General features: G+C 41.6%; 1 protein-coding gene across 6 annotated transcripts in view; it reads right to left on the bottom strand.

Annotated features, from left to right (window-relative positions):
• Nucleotides 1-23,135, bottom strand: part of Ubn2 (ubinuclein 2) — a 108,516-nt gene that overhangs the window by 59,563 nt on the left and 25,818 nt on the right. For all 6 annotated transcript variants that reach the window (XM_045159943.1, XM_045159946.1, XM_045159944.1 and 3 more), the window contains exons 4-8: nucleotides 18,307-18,444; nucleotides 16,029-16,132; nucleotides 12,608-13,097; nucleotides 7,515-7,585; nucleotides 1,941-2,070 (exon numbers count right to left, since the gene is read on the bottom strand). In XM_045159943.1, the coding sequence (XP_045015878.1) occupies nucleotides 1,941-2,070; nucleotides 7,515-7,585; nucleotides 12,608-13,097; nucleotides 16,029-16,132; nucleotides 18,307-18,444 (933 nt within the window). The remainder of the gene's footprint in view (nucleotides 1-1,940; nucleotides 2,071-7,514; nucleotides 7,586-12,607; nucleotides 13,098-16,028; nucleotides 16,133-18,306; nucleotides 18,445-23,135) is intronic.

Here is a 23,135-nt window from a genome sequence, read left to right as displayed (position 1 = left end):
ACATAAGCCAGATGCACAAGGTGGCACATGTGTCTGGAGTTTGTTTGCAGTGGCTGCAGGCCCTGGCATGCTCATTCTTCCTCTCTCTCAAATAAAATAAAAACTATAAAAAAGGAGGAATGTGACTTTGTAATCTTCACTCCTTCGTCTGTTACCTTAAAAAAAAAATTAAGCATATATTTGCATATGTGTGTGTGCACGTGCATGCATGTATAGGTGCACCAGGATCTCTTGCCACTACAAATAAACTCAAACATGTACCACTTTGTGCTTCTCACTTGACATGGGAACTTGGGACTTGAACCTGGGCTATCAGATTTGGCAGACAAGTGCCTTTATCCACTGGGCCATCTTCCCAGCTCACAAAAGTGAGAAAATGGTGGCACACATCTTTCATTCCAGCACTTGGGAGGCAGAGGTTGGAGGACTGCTGTGAGTTTGAGGCCTGCCTGGAGCTACAGAGTAAGTTTCAGGTCAGCTTAGACCCCACCTGAAAAGAACAAAACAAAACAAAACCTCCCTTCACACACACATCATGGGGGCTGGAGAGAGAGCTCAGTGGTTGAAGGCTCTTGCTTGCAAAGCTTGATGGCCTGAGTTCAATTACCCAGTACTTGCACTCACACATCTGACAGCATTAGGCATAATAAACCATCTTAAAATGGCAAACATTAAGAATACAGGTATACTGTATGCATGTGAAAACACACACACACACACACACACACACACACACACTTGCCTAGGAAGTTTCTAATATCCATCACAGTAAGACTGGTAAATTAAGTAGACAAGTCCATATGACACAGAGCACTATATACCCAGAAGTACATGGATTTCAATACATGTAGACACGGAAGTCTGAAGCAGGTTTACAGAAGAAAATAACTGTCTCCATTTAGGTGCTCAAAAATGTAAAATTAAACATAATGTTTAGGGATAAAACTGCATAAAGTGGGCTGGAGAGACTGCTCAGTGGTTAAAGCCGCTTGCTTCCAAAGTTTCATGGTCCAGGTTTGATTGTTCAGTACCCATAAAAGCTAGATGGCATAAAGTGATGCATGGATCTGGAGTTCATTTGTAGTGAGTAAAAGCCCTGGTGTGCCCATTTTCTCTCCCATTTGCTTGCAAATAAAATAATTTTTTAAAAAAGAAATTACTAAGCTAGGTGTGGTGGCACACGCCTTTTATCCCAGCACTCAGGAGGCAGAGGTAGGTGGATCGCTGTGAGCTGGAGGTCACCCTGAGAATCCAGAGTGAATACCAGGTCAGCCTGGGCTATAGAGCAAGACCCTACCTTGAAAAAAATAAAAAATAAAAAAAGGAAGAAATAGCTGGGCGTGGTGGCGCACGCCTTTAATTCCAGCACTGGGGAGGCAGAGGTAGGAGGATCACAATGAGTTCAAGGCTACCCAGAGACTACGTACGTAGTGAATTCCAGGTCAGCCTGTACTAAAGCGAAACTCGACCTTGAAAAAACAAAAACGAAAGGAAGAAAGAAATTACATTATAATCTGCAAAAAGTTGATTCCCTATTTCTAGCTCTTTTCTCTTGGTACCCATTTTTGTTTATTGAACTTATGTCAGTAAGCGCCAACTGTAATGTCTGAAGAAGCAAAGCACAAAATATGAGACATTAATTAATGTACTGCTTTTGTACATTACCCTGCTATGAATTAAGGAGGAACCATAGTTTCTCAATTCAAAAGATGTTTTTTTGTAACTGAAGTGAATGCCTACTCCCCTGACCTGTCTGTCTATGTCTCAGGAATCATCACTTCTCAACTGACCCCATCAACTTTTGCAGAAGTGACTCTTGTGCAGTAGGAGATCCACAACTTTAGTAACTTCCTTTGGTTAGCAAATGACTCCAAACAGAAACAGCTTTCTTACTTGACTGGCTGTGAAGTCGCAGATGCAGATATTTCTCTTCTACTTACCTGGACATTGAGATGAAGCTTCTTTAGACGTTTTACCAGTGTTTCTTTATTGCATGGCACAAAAGCTTCAAGGTGAGAGTAGACACCACTACGAGCAACGGGACCCAGTTCTTGCAGCTGTAACTCAATGCTGACCAAAAACACCAACAGTAAATAGCACAGTAGTTCTTCTAGGTGGTATCACAGCTAGGAGGCAAAGGCTGCTGAATCTTATCCTCAATTCATGTTTTCATGATTTCCCAGACATTATTTTTCACAGAAACAACTCTCATTAATAAGTTGCAATCCTATAGAAACTATTCTATGAGTCTAGCTTGAAGTAGAATTCATACAGTCACAAACAAGTGGGCACTGTTTTGCAGATGGGGTGATGTTTGTGTTTTGCGTAGAGGACAGAACTCTATATTAGATCAAAGCTCCTTTGTTCAGAGATAACATTTTTCACCACCTGCTACCAATTACTATATTCAACAATGGTAGAGTTACCCAAGTTCTAAGTCTTTTCCTTAGAGATATCTGAAACGGTAAAGTTCTTCCCCCACAGCTACGCATATAAGCCATTTTCTTTCCCTCATGTGCCTGTTTTACACAGCTATGTATTTAATGGCTTGTTTTTTGTAACTCTGTAGTTGGCATTTCCACTTATAAATTAGGCCTTTGAAAAACCAAGTTGTTCAATCTGTTTGGCCTAATGGCTATTTCTTTTTTTTTTTTAAAAAAAGAGCAAGGCAAGTTTGTAATAGCTATCATAGTCTCAGCAGGGTGAACCTACTACTAATAAATTTCAAGATGGCAGGCATTCCATCATGCAGCTGCTACTGTAGAAAAATAACAACATATTAGTTTGGTGGCCAATATCGAATTGGGTCTCTTGCCACATATGGTGACACATGCCTTTAATCCCAGCAACTGGAAATCTAAGACAGGAGGATAGCCATAAGTTTGAGACCAGCCTGGAATCAGAGAGTAGAATGCAAGGGTCCACATGGCAAGCATTCACTATCATCATGAGTTCTGTGTATAAACATTTGCTTAGACAACATTATATGCTTATTTCCGGAAGATCTAGACTCCAAATGAGTAGGGGATTTCTAGGATTGCCTTTTTTTGTGATTTTCTGTTTTGTTTTTTCTTTTCTGATTCTGAAGACCAAACCCAGGGCCTTAAATGCTCATCTACTGAGCTAAATTCCCAATCCCTAGACCTGCCATGTTATTAGTTACGGCTAAAAGTAATATAGAAATATTAAGTGCTCAGAGTTCAGGTAAGGCTCTCTGACTCAATGAGCTACTTAGTCATATTTTTCAAATTAATTAATGAATTTGTGTGTGCGTATATATGAGCTTGTGTGCCAAAGTGTGTGTGTATAGAGATGTATCTGTGTTCCACCTCTTTGAAACAAGATCTCTGGTTACTGCAGAAGAACTGCCAGACTGCCTGGGATTTTCCTGGCTCTACCTCTCACTGTCATAGCCAAGTTCCAATTACAGATGCATGCACCACTTTATATCATGCTTTATGTGGACACTGGGGAACTAAACCCAGGCTGGAAGGCTATGCAAGCAAGTGCCTTTAACTGTTGTGCTATCTCTGCTGCCCCTCAATAATCTATCAGTCCTTCAATCTTCAGATTCAAGTCACTACTCATTCAATGAACATCTAACAAAGGGAGGGCAGGCAGGTCTCAAAGTAAATGTCCATCAAGAGGGTAGTACGTGTCCAGAGCAATGTGCAGAGCAGAATAGTTAAGACTGCATCAGAGTCATGAGCAGAGTGTCATTATCTAATAGCAATGTGTGCGTCAGGTAACACAGAAGAAAATCAAGTCAGAATGTTGTAGACTTGAACAATGAAGAAAGAAAAAAGGTTCCCTAGTTCAATAACCTTAACTCTATTACTTCTTGGCACAAGGAAGGGTGAAGCAAAGCCAACAGACCGGGATAATTTCATGGGAATTACTACCCCAAATAGTCATCATGTACCTTTCAAAGAGGAACTTAGGGCTGGAGAGATGGCTTAGTGGTTAAGGTGCTTGCCTAAGGACTAATGTTAGACACTCTGGATTCCACACAAGCCAGATACACAAAGTGATACAAGCACACAAAGTTGCACACACGCACAATATGGTGCATGGACCTGGAATTCAGGTGCAGTGGCTGGAGGCCCTGGCATGCCAATTCTTTCTCCCCCGCCTCGCTCATTAAAAAAAAAAAAAAAAAAAAAAAGAACCTCCCCCCCAAAGGGGAACTCAATCCATAAAAATAATGAATGCTTGTTTAAGTGGGAAAGAGGCCAGAAACAAAGTGAAGGGAAAAATTCAATTCCAAGGGCTTGAGGAACACCATCAGACAAACAAAAGGGAGATGGGGCTGGATAGATGGCTCAACAGTTAAGGTGCTTGCCTGCAAAGCCTAATGGCCAGAATTCAATTTCCCAGTACCCACGTAAAGCCAGATTCACAAAGTGGTGCATGCATCTGGAGTTAATTTTCAGTGGCTAGAGGCCCTAGCGTGCCCATTCTCTTCGTGCTTGCAAATAAATAAAACATTTCAAAAAAAAAAAAAAAAGGTAGATGGGCTCCCCAAGTTCAAAGATTTATGTTACAACAGACCTGGGGGAATGACAGAGAAGCCTCTTAATGGGATGCCAATAGTCTGCTTATTTGAGATACCATATCCCAAAGACAGTCGTTTAAATCTCCAAGGGGAAAAATAAGTATTCTCTCTTATAGAAGGATAAAATTTTGACTACATAGTGAATCCCTGGTCAACCTTAGCTAGAGGGAGACCCTACATCGAAGAACAAAAACAAAAACAAATCAGTGTCAGCCTGTTGGGCTCTCAGCTGGAAAGAGAAAGAAGAGCTATGGGCTCGAGAGATGGCTTAGTAGTTAAGACATTTGCCTGCAAAGCCTAACGACTGGGGTTCAATTCCCCAGTACCCATGTAAAGCCAAATGCACAAGGTGGCACATGCATTTGGAATTCATTTGCAGTGTCTAGAGACCCTGGCATGCCCAAGCAAGCAAGGGAACTGGGAGAGGCACAGATATGAAGTATGTGCCTTGTTTCCAGGCTGACACATTCAACTGAAAATTCCTGGCTGAAACTAAGAAGAACAGAATTCTCTGGCCACTACCATGTAACCTCCATCCCACCCCATAATAATAATTTCTTCTTTGAACCATACTTGCTATTTGGTTATAAAAAATTGTATGAATTATAATTAGCCTCTATAGTTATCAAGGGAATCTTTCTGTAAGTTTGTTATTTAAATAGACGGAAAATTATACCAATCTGTGTAGATACTAAAATTTCAAAGATACTTCCATATAAGAAGATATAAAGATACATTTAAGTCCATTAATTAAGTTAAGTATTAACTGAACTTGCATAATGGTCATTTGTTTTGACAACTCTAAGTACTGGGAGCTTTACTCATTGAGTGGTATGGAGACTCAATATAGTTTTGCTGAGGAACAAATGTTTATATCTATGTTGAAAAGGCTGACAGGTAAGAGCTGATGACTGATTATCAACCACTCATTCCACACCTCTATCGCACGTTTCTTAAGTATGTAATAATTTACATACATGTATTCACATGGCTTTAGTGTTTGAGCATGTTCATGTGGGAGAACAGATGCATAAATGCTATGGCATGTGGAGGTCAGAGAACAACTTTTGGGCCATTTCTCACCGTTCACCTTATTTATTTTAAAAATATTTATTTGGGCTGGAGAGATGGCTTAGCGGTTAAGCGCTTGCCTGTGAAGCCTAAGGACCCCGGTTCGAGGCTCGGTTCCCCAGGTCCCACGTTAGCCTGATGCACAAGGGGGCGCACGCGCCTGGAGTTCATTTGCAGAGGCTGGAAGCCCTGGCGCGCCCATTCTCTCTCTCTCCCTCTATCTGTCTTTCTCTCTGTGTCTGTCGTTCTCAAATAAATAAATAAATAAAATAAAAATATTTATTTATTTGAGAGAAAGAGGGAAAGAGCGTACACATTTGTATGTGTGCACTGGGGTCTCTAGCCACTGCAAATGAATTCCAGATGTATACACCACCTTGTACATCTGGCTTCTGTGGGTACTGGGGAATCAAACCTGAGTCCTGGGCTGGAGAGATGGCTTAGCGGTTAAGCGCTTGCCTGTGAAGCCTAAGGACCCCGGTTCGAGGCTCGGTTCCCCAGGTCCCACGTTAGCCAGATGCACAAGGGGGCGCACGCGTCTGGAGTTCGTTTGCAGAGGCTGGAAGCCCTGGAGCGCCCATTCTCTCTCTCCCCCTCTATCTGTCTTTCTCTCTGTGTCTGTCGCTCTCAAATAAATAAATAAATAAATTAATTAATTAAAAAAAAAAAACAAAAAAAAAAAACCTGAGTCCTTAGGCTTTATAGGCAAGTGCCTTAACCATGAAGCCATCTCTCCTGCCCCCATCCATTTTTTTTAATTATGCTTATTTATTTGAGACAGAGAGAGGTATTGGGGCGGGGGAGGAAGAATGGGAGTGCAAGGACTTCTAGCCACTGCAACGGAACACCAGATACAAAAGCCACCATGTGCATCTTGCTTATGCAGGGCCTGGAGACTCAAACCTTAGGCTTCGCAGGTATGCACCTTAACTGCTAATCAGTCCCTCCAGCCCCTTTCCACTTTTACACAGTATTTTCATCTATATATCTGTGAGAGAGTGCAGTGAATGAGTATGGGTGTGCCAGCTCCTCTAGCCACTTCAAACAACTCCAGATTCAAGTGCTACTTTGTACATCTGGCTTTACATGGGTACTGAGGAAATCAACTCAGCCTGGCAGGCTTTGCAAGCCAGCACCTTTAACTACTGAGCCATCTCTTCTATACTACACGTTTTTGAGTAGTCTCTAGTCAGTGCTCATCACCCTGTTGGCAAGCTTCTAGCAAATTCTCCAATCTATGACTCCTATCTTACCATAGATAAGGTGGGATTACAGAAGCCCACCACAGCTACCAGCTTTTGCAAGGCAAATGCTTTATCCAATAATACATTTCCCTATCCTTAGCTATAGTTTTAGATGAAAATTTTTCTTTATGTGCTCTCACTCTAGCCCAGGCTGACCTGGCTCTCACTCCGTATTCCCAAGCTGGCTTTAAACCAGGTGACCTTCCTACTTCTGCCTCCTGAGTGCTGGGACTAAGCTGTGCTGCCGTGTCAGGCACTGAATGAGTAGTTCTTAAGACTGCTTTTTGAGACAGGGTCTCATTATGTAGCCTATGTGGACCCCAAACCTTCAATTGTCCTGCCTCGGAGTCTTGGATATGAGATTAGACATATGTACAATTGCTCCCTGCAGTTTTTATTTTATATTTCTTTCACACTCAAGAATGTTGTGTGTATGGACATGTGTATTGCCATTATGTGCATATGGAGGTCAGAGGACAGCCTTGATACAAGGTTTCTTGCTGTCTGACCCATGTTCAGACTGCTTTTAGCTTTACATGGTACTGGGGAATTGAACTTGAGCCTGCAGGCTTTGCAAACATGTGCCTAAACTGCTGAGCCATCTCCCCTGCCCGCCGTTTTCAAATAAAATAAAAATTACTTACTCTAGAAGAATATTATTCATATCCTGTGTAAAGAATTTTTTCCTTCCTTCTTCATCAAAAAGTTTAGCAGCCTAGAGAAAGATAAGACAGCAATATAATCCACAATTAACAATTACTCTGGCAAGAACTATCAAATGAAAAAAAACCTTTTGTTTTTTTCCGGGCAGGGTCTTCTCTGGCCCAGGCTGACCTGAAATTCATTATGTAGTCTCAGGGAGGTCTTGAACTCACGGTGATCCTACTACCTCTGCCTCCCGAGAGCTCGGATTAAAGGTATGTGTCACTATGCCCAGTGAAAAAAAAAAATTCTTAATAGTAAAATACCAGTCAGGCAAAGCCAGCTGCGAAATTCATATTCAACTGGATGTCATGTAACTTTCCTGCACCTGCTATAGTAAACTACCACAGATATGGTGGCGCAGAGCAGTAAAAATTTATTCTGTAAATTTGAAGTTCAAAATCAGCACCACCAAGGCAAGATCAAGGTGACAGCAGGAACAAGCTCCCTTTTAAGAGGTGAGGAGCAAGCTTTCCCAGAGCCTCTAGAGGTGGTATCAGCAGCCCTGCTGATAACTCGATTTCAACCCAAAGATACTGATTTTGAACCTGGAACAAGAATAAGCTTCTGTTGTTGTAAGCCACCAAGTTTGTGGTGGAGAGCCTACTCCTCCCTCTGCCAGCTCCAGGGGGCAAATGCCATTCCTTGTGGCATCTGCAGCACTCCGGTCTGTAAGGCCAGCATCTCAGGTCTCTATGCTGTGCCTTCACGTGGCTCTTTCCTGTGTGTCTCAGCCTTCTTCTTCTAACAATGTTTCCAGTTAGGGCACACAGGCACATCTCACCATTTCAAAAGCCTTTCCTTAACAACACGTAGAAAACCCCACTTCCCTTTTGCTATAAAGGGTAACGCAGGTTGCACAGAATAGGATATGATTATCATAAGAGGACTACTGTCATGGCCTACCACAGCTGAAGTTTCCTGATCCTAAGAATGAATGTAAGCTAAATTCCTATCAAAGCTTAAGGTCTTTAGAATTCAAAAGATATTTAGAAATAGTATGTCAAGAATTGTAAAGCCTGAGCCCATGATCAACTCATGCTGAAGCTGCACACTTCTAACTACAGACCAAACACCGGTGCCATAATCTAACTCAAATATAAGGTGACAGACTCTGTGACAATTCCTTAAATTATGGGATCACTGACCAAAACATTACGAATAGGATTCGGAATTCAGGAGTGGTGACTGAAATACTGCCGAGGAGGGTGGGGCGTGGTGGTGCAAACTTTAATCCCAGCACACGGGAGGCTGAGGTAGGATTGTAGTGAGTTCAAGGCCAGTCTGGTGACACAGAGTGAGTTCCAGGTCAGTTCAGCCCAGGGTAGAGCGAGACCCTGCCTCAAAAAAAACCAAAGCAAGGACAGGAGTGATGGCTCAGCCAAGATGTTTGCCTGTGAACCCTAAAGAGCCAAGCACAATTCTCCAGTACCCAGATAAAGCTAGATGCACGCAGTGGCGCATGTATCTGGAGTTTGTAGTGAGTGGCTAGAGGCCCTGGGGTGTCCAGTCTCTCTGTATGCCTCTTTTTCTTAAATGAATAAATAAAAAGATGAGCCAGGTATAGTGGCACACACCATTAATCCTAGCACTCAGAAGACAGAGGTTAAGAGGATCACCATGAGTTTGAGGTCACCCTGAGACTGCATAATGAACTCCAGGTCAGCCTGAGCTAGAGTAAAACCATACCTCAAAAACAAACAAACAAGAAAAACAAAAACAAACCAACAACAACAACAATTTGCTGGGCAACTTCTACTGCTCTGAATTCCGAGATAGTCTCTTACTCCCCCCACCTTTTTAAATTTTTATTTATTTATTTGTGAGCACAGGGGGAAAGAGAGAGAGAATGGGCACACCAGAGCCTCCAGTCACTGCAAATGAACTCCAGATATGTGCACCTCCTTGTGCATCTGGCTTACGTGGGTCCTGGGGAATTGAGCCTTTAACCAGGGTCCTTAGGCTTCACAGGCAAGCGCTCAACCGCTAAGCCATCTCTCACTCCCTTTTTTAAAGTTAGACTGGCTGACTAGGAAGCCTTAGCCATCTTCCTGTATCCATACCCCTCAGTAATTAGGTCACGGATATTCATGACATGATCATAGGTAAGTTTATAGAGAATATAAAAAACATATGGCATGCTGGAAAGTGCCACATTCCTGACTTTTAATACTGACTTCGAATTGCAATTAAAAAATGGTGTAGCTTTGGGCAAAACATTTAACAATCTAGAACTTTGGTTTCCTCACCCACTGGACTATGTGATGTATAAATTCTATCAAACTCAGATAGGATCAACATCATCTGAGAAATAAAGGGATTTTGTGAAGAGGGAACATCACCACCATATTTAGGACACAACATCAGTTTTTAATAACTGAACAGTATTACTAATATTAATACTAGTAATTCCATGTTGAAGACTGAATCACATCACTTTTTTGGGGGGGAGGTTGGTTTTTCCAGGTTGGGTTTCACTCTAGTCCAGGCAGACCTGGAATTCACTATGTAGTCTCAGGGTGACCTCAAACTCATGGCATTCCTCCTACCTCTGCCTCCCGAGTGCTGGGATTAAAGGCATGTACCACCATGCCTGACTCACATCACTTTTTATGTTGTTTTTTTTTTGTTTTTTTGAGGTAGGGTCTCACTCTGGCTCAGACTGACCTGGAATTCACTATGTAGTCTCAGGGTGGCCTCGAACTCTCGGCGATCCTCCTACCTCTGCCTCCTGAGTGCTGGGATTAAAGGCGTGTGCTACCACGCCCGGCTTCACATCACTTTTTAAAACCCAGAAAACTCAAGAGATTATAAACAGGGTAAAAGGGGACAGTAGAAAACATGTAGGTGCCAGATGAATTTTGATGCTTAAATCTGGCTTTACAACTTATAAGCTCTGTGGACATAACCAAATTATCTAACAAATAACAAATAACAAATTTCTCAAAAAGGAAAGAATGTCTGCACTTTAGATACAAAGTTGCCAAAAATTAAAGAAAAAAAGCCCTGAGATTAGAAGCTAGGGATGGAGCTCAATGGTACAGCCCATGCTAACCCTATGTGAGGCCCTAGATTCAGTTGCCAACACCATTAAAAACAATACCTTGGGTCTGGAGAGATGGCTTGGTGGCTAAGCGCTTGCCTATGAATACCCCAGTTCGAGGCTTGATTCCCCAGGACCCATGTAGGCCAGATACACAAGGTGGCATATGCATCTGGAGTTCCTTTGCAGTGGCTGGAGGCCTTGGAGTGCCCATCCCCCCCCCCCCCGCGCCTCATTCTCTCTTGTTGCTCTCAAATAAATAAATTTTAAAAAACTAAAAAAAATAAACTGAAATAAAATAATACCTCTGTGCTAGAGAGATGATTCAATGGTTAAGGTGTTTACCTGCAATGACTAATTACTTAGGTTCTATTCCTCAGTACCAATGTAAAGCCTGATACACAAAGTGGCACATACATCTGGAATTCATTTGCAGTGGCTGGAGGCCCTAGTATGCCCATTTGCTCTCACTCTCTCTCCCTCCCACCATGTACGCTTGAAAATAGATAAAAATCTCTTAAAAAATGTGTAAAAAAGAAAAATTAAAGAATATCTTTAAGAGGGCTAGAGAGATGGCTTAGCGGTTAGGCGCTTGCCTGTGAAACCTAAAGACCCCAGTTCGAGGCTCGGTTCCCCAGGTCCCACGTTAACCTGATGCACAAGGGGGCGCACGCATCTGGAGTTTGTTTGCAGAGGCTGGAAGCCCTGTCGCGCCCATTCTCTCTCTCTCTCCCTCTATCTGTCTTTCTCTTTGTGTCTGTCGCTCTCAAATAAATAAATAAAAATTAAAAAAAAAAAAGAATATCTTTAAGAGACAGCACCAATATCAAAAAGGTTGAATGTAAGCTAGAGAGATGGCTTAGTGACTAAGGCACTTGCCTGCAAAGCCAAAGAACCCCGAAACCATGTAAACCAGAGGCACAAAGGGGCACATATATCTGGAGTTTGTTTGCAGCAGCTAGAGGCCCTGGTGCACCTATTCTCTCTCCCCTACTCCTTACAAATATTTTTTTTAATTCATTTTTTTTTTTAAGTTGAGTGCAAAAATAATGGAGACCACAATAAAGCTGAAAAATTAGTTTAAAAGTGAAAAGTAGCTGGGTGTGGTGTACAACTTTAATCCCAGCACTCAGGAGGCAGAGGTAGGAGGATCGCTGTGAGTTCAAGACCACCCTGAGACTCCATAGTGAATTCTAGGTCAGCCTGGGCTAGAGCAAAACCCTACCTTGGAAAAATAAAGAAGTGAAAAGTATTATTAGGTTAAAAAGTCATTCCAATTTAAATCATCATGGTGAAGAACTATCTACTAAAATAGTCTTGTGGTCTGGAGAGAAGGCTTAGCAGTTAAGGCACTTGCCTGCAAAGCCAAAGGACCCAGGTAAGCCAGATGCACAAGGGGGAGCACACATCTGGAGTTCATGTGCAGTGATTGAAGGCCCTGGCACGCCCATTCTCTTTCTCTCTCTCTCTACCTGCCTATTTCTGTATCTCTCTCTCTCAAATAAGTACATAAAAATAAAATATAAAAAATTAAAAATAAATAAAAGTGTCTTGGTGAGCCAGGTGTGATGGCACATGCCTTTAATCCTAGCACTCGGGAGGCAGAGGCAGGAGGATTGCCGTGAGTTCAAAGCCACCCTGAGACTACATAGTGAATTCCAGGTCAGCCTGGGCTAAAGTGAGAACCTACCTAGAAAAAAAAATGTATTATGAAACCTACACAAAAATATTTATAAAGTAAATTAATAATAAAAGAAACAACTGGAGGGCAGTTTCTGGAAAAAGCAGAAGAGTACCTGCTAGTATGCACCAGGCCCCAGACTCTATCCACAGGACTGGGGGGAAGAAGTCAAGAGTATCCACATTATCAACAGGGTTATTTCAAAAGCCTATGCATACATAGCCAATGTCTGCAGGAGAATATGGACTTAAGAAAAAGTGAAGCATTCATTGTTTGTATGCAAATAAGCAGCAAGGGCTTATCATACTTACTACACGAAGGTCCTCAATGCGTTTTTCAAGAAGTACAGGTAGACCCTCTGGGAGCATTGGGACAACCTTGGGCATTATCTGAGATGTGAAGGTTGGCTGGGTGGTGTTTCCATTTTCTCCCCCTGACTCAGATAGGGGGCTACCATCTGAAGTAGCATCCAGTAATCTGTCAAAGTCAAAATCATCTAGCATCTCTAGGGCATTTTCAGCTTCCTGAAACAGTTCGTGTTCATTTGTGCTAACAAAAATGGAAAGGTCTGGATCAGCACTGTTCAAATTTAAGTCTGGGACATCATTCCCCAGGGCTGTGGCAGCACAGGCGGGCTTAGTCAGAGAGGGAGCCGATGAGGTGACCGGGACTTTGGGGCTGGACTCCTTCTTTAATGCATCCTTCTCTTTCTGAAATTTTCTTATCATGGCAGCTATAGAAAGAGAATCTTTATAGCGTTTCTTCTTTTTTTCAGACTTGTGTGAATTGAGGGCCACAACTCTGTAAAGAAAAAAGTGACAGATTAGGCTGCCATTTTAAAGGTGATTTTTAATCTTCTTATGTAAATAAATAAGCATGCAATTAAAATAATATAACAGGTGTTTCTTAATTTCTTATTAAATTATACTTTTAGGATAGCATCTGTTTCAGCACCATTTGGATTACCAACTATGAAAATCAGGTATGTAGACAAGATAGGTGAATGTAAGCCAGGCATGGTGGCACACGTCTTTAATCCCAGCACGTGGGAGGATGAGGTAGGAGAACTGAAGTGAGTTTGAGACGAGCTTAGGCTATAGAGTGAAGAGTTCCAGTTCAGCCTGGGCTAGAGAAAGCCACTGTCCTAAAACAAAACAAAAAACCCACAACCTCACAGAATAAATCAATATTAAACAAAGTGAACGAAGCACTACACATGGGCTGGAGAGATGGCTTAGTGGTTAAGGCACTTGCCTGAGAAGCCTAAAAGTACCCAGGTTTGGATTCCCAGTACCCATGTAAGCCAGATGCACAAGGTGATGAATGCATCTCGAGTTCATGTGTGGTAGCTAGAGGCCATGAACTGTTCACTCTTTCTCTATGTATCTATGTATCATCTATCTTCCTCTTTCTCTCTCACAAATGAATAAATTTCTTATTCATTCATTTATTTCAAGGAGAGAGACAAAGAGAAAAAAAGATAATGGGTCATCAAGGCCTTTAGCCACTATAAAAAAAACTCCAGATACATGCACCACTTTTGTGTATCTGGCCTTAGGTGAGTACTACGGAATTGACCCTAGTTGTTAGGCATTGCAGGTAAGCACCTTAACCATCTCTCCAGCCCAGTGAAATATTTTATTTATTTACTAAGAGACAGACAGAGGAAGAGGCAAATGGAGAGAGAAAATGGGCATGCCAGGGCCTCTAGCCACTGCAAATCAACCCCTGAAGCATGTACCCCTTGTGCATCTGGCATATATGGTCCTGGGGAATCAAACCAGGGTCCTTAGGCTTCTCAGGCAAACGCCTTAACCACTAAGCCATTTCCTCAGCCCTCAATAAAAAATATATATTTTTTAAATTTACTATTCAAGCTGGGCATAGTGGCACATACCTTTAATTCCAGGACTCAGGAGGCAGAGGTAGGAGGATTGCTGTGAGTTTGAGGCCACCCTGAGACTACATAGTTAATTCCAGGTCAGCCTGGGCCAGTGAGACCCTACCTCAAAAAACCAAATATATATATGTATATATATTTATTTATTACTCATGTTGGAATGCTCACTTTCTTTAGCCTATCTCTAATTAACTAAGAAATGTGTTTTTGCTAACAGGTTTATGCCTTGCTAACATGAATATTATCATCTTCCTTCAAACAGGGACACAGATAGTTACTGCTCCAAATTGCTGAATAGAAAATCTACTTTTCAAGCTCTGAACTTTCATATGTCACCATGTCATCTCATATCCTTTTCAAACTGCTATAGCCTTCCAACCAACTTTCACTTTCCAGGCAAACAGATACGTGTAATTCTAAATGATGATTTTTTTCTCTATATAAATTATGGGGTAAAGTTCTCAGGGTAGCTACCACTTCTTTCAAGGACTCTTTTCCAAGTCCTATAGCTTAGATGGTTCTATGTATTCTACAAGGTAGTAAGACATTATTTACCTTACAGGCAGGCCCAGATTTCTGTTTATGTTTTTTTTCAATTCTATTTATTAGAGACAGAGAATTAAAGAGAACAATACCAAGCTCAATACTCTACATTTCCCCCCACCAGAAATATGCTACATAAAGTCACAAATATGAAGAATAGTAAATTAAAAGTTCAATTACCCGGTACCATGTAAAGCCAGATGCACAAAGTGGCACATGTCTGTACTAAATTTGCAGGGGCAAGAGACCCTGGCACATCCATGCTTTCTCACTCTTCTCTCCTCACTCTCTCAAGTAAATAAATATTTTAAAGAAAGCATAAGTTGTTTATACTGTTAACCCTCAATCCCTAGCCATTTAAGATTAGTTCCAAGACTGGAGAGATCACTCAATAGTTAAAGGCACTTGCTTGCAAAGCCTGATGACCTGGGTTCAATTCCCTAGTACCCATATAAAAGCTGATGCAGAGTGGTACATAAGTCTGGGGTTCGTTTGCCACCCCCATACTCTTATCAAAAAATTTAAAAAAGATTAGTTTGGCTCTTTCCACAATTTTTCCTTGCGTCCATCAGGGTGCACATGAAAGTTCTGGCGAACGCTCTTTAAGAGCATCAAAGAAGCAAACATCAGGTCCGTATCAGGCCATGCTCCAAAGGCATCGTTTGCTTTCTAACAGTGATGATGAAACATAGTTACAGTGGTGAGTCTGATCATTGATGATCTCAGGGCTGGGAAGATTGTTGGGAACCTCACAGGCAAGTTAACCAAGTGTGGAGTGATCAGCCCAGATTTGATGTACCGCTCAGAGACTCAGGACAATGGCACCATAATCTGCTGCCATCCTGTCAGTTTGATTTCATTGTACAACAACCTCAGCTGGCATCATGGACTGTGAGGAAGCAAGATGACAAACACTTCTATTTTTTAGTACAATTAACATTAATAAAATGTAACAGGTCATTAATATTTGCAAGTATTATATAAAATTACACCTAATTAAGCTGAACTAATTAGTGGTGAATTTATTTTTCAAAAAGGAAAAACTTAGCCGACATGGTGGCACATGCCTTCAATCCCAGCATTTGGGAGGCAGAGGTAAGAGGATCACCATGAGTTGAAGGTCACCTGGGACTGTATAGTGAATTCCAGGTCAGCCTGGGATAGTTTGAAACCCTACCTCGAGAAAAAAAAAGAAAGGAAAAACTTGTATCTTTTTGTTTGTTTGTTTGTTTGTTTTGTTAAACTTGCATTTTGATACTCATCCCCTTAGTAGGTTTAACTTCACGTACCCCAGTGGTTTAGGAACTTTTTTCCTTGGCTTCTTCTCTTTTTCCCCTTCCTCTTTCCTCTTCCGTTTCTTTATCTCAATATCATCTTCTTTTATTTTGGGAACCTGTAAAAATATTAAAAAGAAATACATCATTTATCACAGTATCACTTTTTTAAGTTTATTTATTTCTTTGCATGCTGCAAGATAAAAAGAAGAGACAGAAACAGAGAGAATGGGCATGCCAGAACCTCCAATCACTGTAAATGAACTCCAGAGCATACACTATTTGTGCATCTGGCTTTACAAAGGTAGTGGGGAATCAAACCCAGGTCGTTGGGTTTTGCAGGCAAATGCCTTAACCACAAAGCCATCTCTCCAACCCTCAATTATTATTTATTTTGGTTTTCTGAGGTAGGGTCTCATGCTAAGTCAGGCTGACCTGGAATTCACTATGTAGTCTCAGAGTGGCCTCGAAATCACGGTGATACTCCTACCTCTGCCTCCAGAGTGCTGGGATTCAAGGTGTGTGCCACCACGCCTGATGCTCTATTATTTATTATTAAGTTTTGATTTTGAGGTAGGGTCTTACTTTAGCCCAGGCTGACCTGAAATTCACTACATAGTTTCAGGGTGGCCTCAAACTCACAGCAACTCTTCTACCTCTGCCTCCTGAGTGCTGGGATTAAAGACGTGTGCCACCATGCCCAGAAGTGTCCCTTCTCTCTCTCTTTTTTGAGGTAAAGTGTCATGGTAGCCCAGTCTAACCAGAAACTCTCTAATCCTAAACTGGCCTTGAACTCATGATGATTCTCCTACCTCTGCCTCCTGAGTGCTGGAATTATAGGTGCAGGTTGCAGTCTCTCTCTCTCTCTCTCTCTCTTTTTTTTTTTTTACATTTTAGTGTTTGTCAGAATGATCTGCTAAAACTGCAAGTTCTTGGTATCCATAACCATGTTCACCCATGGTTTTCATTAAGTTCTCTTTGGCAGAGCATTTGAATTCGCACTTTAAGTATTTTGGCAATTCTGGTCTTTAGGTCATTGAAACTCATATGAGGAAATGCCTATGCACATTCTTCTCAAATACAATGCATGCAATTCTAAGAAGCTGTTACAAAATAGATCTTAGGAAATGTAATGGTAATTAACTCTTCTATAAGAAATTTTAATGTATCCTAGATGTTTAACTGTATCCTTATGGCAGTATTAAAAAAAATACAGAGAATGTTAAAAGAGAATGTTAATATAAGTGCATAATTTTTAAATGTAGTTATGATTCATTAGCCAGGTTGGGAAGAGGGCTCAATGGTTAAACGGGTACTTTCTTGCCAAGCCTGCTGGCCCAGTTCCCAGCCGCTCATGTGAGTTGGATGCCAGGAGTGGTGCAAACATCTGGTCTTTATTTGCAGTGGCAAGCAGTCCTGGTGCTCACATGAGGACAACACACATGCAACCAAATAAAAAAAAAAGGCACTTGCTTACATAGCCTACCAACCCAGGTTCAATTCCCCAATATCAACAAAAATCCACATGTACAAGTCCATGCATCTGGAGTTCATTTGCAGTGTCAAAAGGGCTTGAGGCTGGAAAGATGGTTAAGTGGTTAAGGCACCTGCCTGCAAAGCCAAAGGACCCAGGTTCGGTTCTCCAAGACCCACATAACCCAGATGCACAAGATAGCACATGCATCTGGAGTTTGTTTGCAGCATCTGGAGGCCCTGGTGTGCCCACTCTCTTTCTGTCAAACAATTAAAAAAAAATTTTTTTATTTAGAAAAAGGGCTGGATTGATGGCTTAGTAGTGGTGCTTACCTGCAAAGCCAAAGGACCCAGGTTAAATTCCCCAGTAACCAGGTAAGCCAGATGCACAAGGTGGTACGTGCATCTGGAGTTTGTTCATAGCAGCTGACGGGCCTGGCATGTCCATTATCCCTGTCTCTCTGTCTTACTCATTCTTTCTCAAATAAATAAAAATCTTAAAAAAGTTTATCCTGAGCCAGGCATGGTGGCAGATACCTTTAATACCAGCACTCAGGAGGCAGAAGAAGAAGGATCCACACAGAGTTTGAGACCAACTTGGGACAGCAAAAGAAGTTCCAGGTCAGCCTGAGCTAGAGTGAGATTCTACCTTGAAAAAAATAAAACAAAATCCTAGTCTGAGGGTGTAGTAGAGCACTTGTCTAGTGTATGTAAAGTATTAGGCTCAATCACCAAAATGCCAAAAACAAAACCAAATTAGCAAAAAAGCATATCCTAATAATTCAGTTATCTTCAGAGGTGAAATGCCAGATAAGCTCACCTTGGGTGGCTTGTGCTTTTGGTTGTCTGCAATATCATCTTCTTCAGTATCTGAAGCTTGGCGAAATTGCAGGGTGCCAGTGTTGATGTAGAAGCCTCCGTATTTTGTTGTTAGAGAAGCAGGAACTAATTCGTCATACTAGATTTAAAAAGTGTCAGATATATTCTATTGTCTATAATCGGTCAAAAAAAAAACATGCACTGTGGTATCTTTCTTAAATACTAAATGAAAACCCAACAGCCTCCTACCAGGTACACTCCCAAGGGAACACACTACAGAGGCTAAAGAGACATCCTGTGCTTCTGGCTTCACTGACACACGCATGGCAACCTGATTTACAGCTAAGCTACTGAAACAACCTAAGTGTCCATCAGTAAATGAATGGATTTTAAAAATGTACTACACTTACAACAGAATACTATCTGGCCTTAAAAAAATAACCTAGGAAATTTTGTCATGTTAGAGGATATTATGTTAAGTGAAATAAGCCAGGCACAGAGAAACAAACACCATACTATGCCTTGTATGTGACTCTAAACAAGCTGGGCTCAGAGGGCAGAGGCCTTTGTTAGATATCAGAGGCTGGATGCAAGAAGGGAGAGGGAAGATAATGGTCAATGGATTCAAAGTCACAGTTAAGTAAGAAGAATAAATTCTGATTCTCTACTGCATAATACGGTGGCTACAGTTAATAGTGATGTATATGTTTCAAAAGAGAGCTGGGTGTAGTCGTGCATGGCTTTAATCGCAGTACTCAGAAGGCTGAGGTAGAATTGTCATTAGTTTAAGGCCAGCCTGGGCTAACAAAGTGAGCTCTGAGTCAGCCTGGGTTAGAGTGAGACCCTCCCTACAAAACAGCTAGGATTGTAAATATTCTCACCAAAAAGAAATAATGTTTGTGGTAACAGGCAAATTACCATGATCACATGATCATGACAGAATGTATGTATTATCACAGCATTACATTGTAACCCATAAATATGAACACTATTTGTTAATTTAAAATAATATCAGAGGATAGACTGCAATAAGGATATTCATGGAATTAGAAAAAAATAATCTTAGCCGGGCGTGGTGGCACACGCCTTTAATCCCAGCACTTGGGAGGCAGAGGTAGGAGGATCACTATGAGTTCAAGGCCACTCTGAGATTACATAGTGAATTCCAGGTCAGCCTGGGCTAGAGTGAGACCCTACCTGGAAAAACCAAAAAAATAAAATAAATAAATAAGTAAATAAAAATTTCTTTTTTTACTATTTTATTTTTATTTGACAGAGAGAAAGAGGGAGCGGGAGGAAGGGAGGGGGGAGAGAGAAAGAGAGAAAAAAAAAGGGCACGCTAGGGCTTCCAGCCACTGCAAACGATCTCCAGACACATGCACCGCCTTGTGCATCTGGCTAACATGGGTCCTAGGGAATCAAACGTTGGTCCTTTGGCTTTGCAGGGAAATGTCTTAACTGCTAAGCCATCCCTCCAGCCCTGGAGGGGGGGGGGAATCTGAGGAAAAGGTTCAACAGTAAAAGGCACTTGCTTGAAAAGATTGTTGGCCAGGGATTGATTCCTCAGCACCCATGAAAAGCCAGATACAGATTGGAGAGACGGCTTAGCAGTTAAGGTGCTTGCCTATGAAGCCTAAGAACTCCTGTTCTACTGCTCCAGATCCCATGCTAGCCAGACACAACAGTTACAAGTACAGACTGTCACATATGGTTTTCCATAGATGCTGGGGAACTGAAGTCAGTTCTTTATGCTTGTATGGTAAGCTCTTTATTGACTGACATATCTTCCAGGGTCCCCACATTTTTAAGTAGTTTTAAAAAAATGAGGGGACTGGAGAGATGGCTTAGCAGTTAAGGTACCTGCCTATGAAGCCTAAGGATCCAGGTTCAATTCCCAATACTCACATAAGCCAGATGCACAAGGTGGCATATTGTGTCTGGAGTTCGTTTGCAGTGGCTAGAGACCCTGGTGTGCCAATTTTTCTGTGTCTGCCTCTTTTTCTCTCTCAACTAAATAAATTAATTTAAAAAAAGAAAAGAAAAGAAAATGAGGGCTGGAGAGATTGCTTAGTGGTCAGGGTGCTTGCCTATGAAGCCCATGTTGGACTGCAGATCCTATTGTAAACCAGATACACAAAAGGCAAGCACAAGGTTGCTATGCCCGCTAGGTGGCGCAAGCATCTGGAGTTCAATTGCAGTGGCCGAGGCCATGGCTTGCCTATTCAGTCTCTCTAAAATAAAAAATAAAACAAAAATTAAAGGAAAAAAAAGAGCACATCTTAAAGGGAAATGGCCAGTGGCACATGCCTTTGGTCCCAGAACTCAGAAGCTGAGGTAGTAGGACTGCCATGAGTTTAAGGCCAGTCTGTCTAAAGAATGAGTTCCAGGACAGCCTGAACAACAGATGCTTTAAATGAATGAATGAATGAATGAATAAATAAATAAATAAATAAATAAATAAAGGTGGGGTGGCAGAAAAATAACTTCCCATTAGACCAGCACATATTTAAGGATGTAAAGAGTCAGGTATTATGCTGAGAGCTGGCTTCAAACTAGATCAGATTATGTCCTCAAAATCTGTATTTTAAGGTTTATTGTTATTTCATCTAGTGGAAAAGGACAAAGAGCAAAACATTAAACAAAGGCCAATCTTAAGTAGATAAAAGAGCTTACATGTTTACAGGAGGGCTGGAGTGGGCTCAGTAGATAAAGGGACTTGCATATAAAAAGCCTGATGGGGCTGGGTAAAATACCTTTGTGATTTGCCTGAGAAGCCTAAGGACCCTGGTTCCATTTCCCAGGAGGTAAAAAGGAGAGGTGCTACTTTCTTATTGCTTTAGTAGATACACTGCTCTAAAGATCTCTGTACTCTTACAGAAAGGGCCAGGAATATCTACACGTGAGGTAGTAATGTGAGAAGAGAAAAATTAAAAATGAAAACATTCTGCAGCATTTATTCTGACAACCTGTGAGATAAGATAAATACACTTGTATCTTTAGCTATATCTATATTGTATTTTTATAGCTTTTTTTTTGGTTTGTTTTGTTTTTTGAGGTAGGGTCTCACTCTAGCCCAGGCTGACCTGGAATTCACTATGTAGACTCAGGGTGGCCTAGAACTCATGGCAATCCTCCTACCTCTGCCTCTCGAGTACTAAGATTAAAGGTATGTGCCACCACACCTGGCTTAAAACTCCTAGTTTTATTGCTTCTTTAAAATGATAGATCTGGCTGGGCATGGTGGCACACGCCTTTAATCCCAGCACTTGGAAGGCAGAGGTAGGAGGACTGCTGAGAGTTCTAGGCCACCCTGAGCTACAGTGACACCCTACCTCAAAAAAACAAAAATGCCGGGGAGGGAATTATCATGTTTTTTTGTCTATAGTTATGGAAGTTGTCAATAAAATAAAAATTTAAAAATAAAATAAAATAAAACTTTTCTGGAAAACACACAAAAAAACCCCAAAAATAAATAAATAAATAAATAATGATAGATCTGGAAAGGATTATACTTAGTGAGGTAACCTATGCCCAGAAAGCCAAGCACTGCATGTTCTACATCATACATGGATCCTAGTTACAAATGTTTGGACTTGTATGAGAGTTGGACTAAAACTCCGTACCACAGGCCAGTAAGCTAGAAAGGGGCTATAGTAGGGAGGAGAGGGAAGGACTTAAGGGCTGGTATTGTATATAAGTAAGTAGGACAGATTACTGGGGGTGGAAAGACCTAAGTATGGTCAGGGGGAGAGAGTGAGAGACTGAGTAAGAGAAAATTGAAGGTACAGTCAATCAAAACCTAAGAGGGTGTGAATAAGTCATGTGGAAACTACTTTTTTGGACAATGGAGCATCCAGAAGCCACAGATTAGTACTAGAAAATTTTCAGTGCCAGGGATGGGATATGTTCCAGTGCACCGTTGGCCAGAGAGGTCCCTGATGCCTCTAAAACATTACATGCCATTGCTGAGGCTCTTGGTTTCCTACCAGGAATAGAGGGTAAGAAGCTATTGCTGAAGACTCCACATACTTGGGCTGCAAGATCATTGAGAAATCCTGCTGGAGCTGAGCTGAAAACTTCCTCTGTGTAGACCAACTGATAGAAAGCTGGAAAAAGCTATAGCTCCTGGGCAACAGAGAAGTCATCAGTGGAAATTAACAACAGTGGACACAGTAAGCCTTAAGTTTGGCCAGCCAGGCCAACTGAGCCAACAGGTGCAATAGCGGCACATCTGTTAGGGGGGAAACAACTGCTCTCTGATTAGACGAGAGGGCTGCTCCATGGGAGGGAATACATCCCTGGTATTGAAAATCCATGATGGGGAAAAGTCCTTAGTCCTAGTGGTGTAATGCCTGCTGCTATCTGGCTAAATGCATATGTTGTGTTCACCAAACTGCCCAGTAAGCAGTTTTCTTAATGTTCATACCCATAAATTAATGTTACTCTCACTTTTGGTCAGAGATGCTTCTCTTTTCAGATGGCGGTGACCTTAGGATGACTCAGAAGGCACCATAGTGCTGAGAAGAAGTGACAGAGGAGTGCTCAACACTGAAACATCACTATCACACCTTCCAAGGCTCAGGGTGCATTGCAGAAGATGTGGTAGAAAGAATGTAAGAGCCGAAGGAAGGGTAGGACTCCTTACAATGCACTCTTCTAGACACTAACTGGTCTGGATATCCATGACCTTTACAGGGAATGGCACTACCTACCCAAGATTGTCATAATAGGAGGAAAAGATGATGACATCAAAATAAAAGAGACTGATTGAGAGGGGGAGAAAATATAATGGAGAATGGAGTGAAGGGGAAAGTGTGGGGGGAATTATCA

Source organism: Jaculus jaculus, chromosome 10 (genome assembly GCF_020740685.1).
Source record: "Jaculus jaculus isolate mJacJac1 chromosome 10, mJacJac1.mat.Y.cur, whole genome shotgun sequence".
Taxonomy (NCBI): Eukaryota; Metazoa; Chordata; class Mammalia; order Rodentia; family Dipodidae; genus Jaculus; species Jaculus jaculus.
This window is presented reverse-complemented; position numbering and strand designations above follow the sequence as displayed.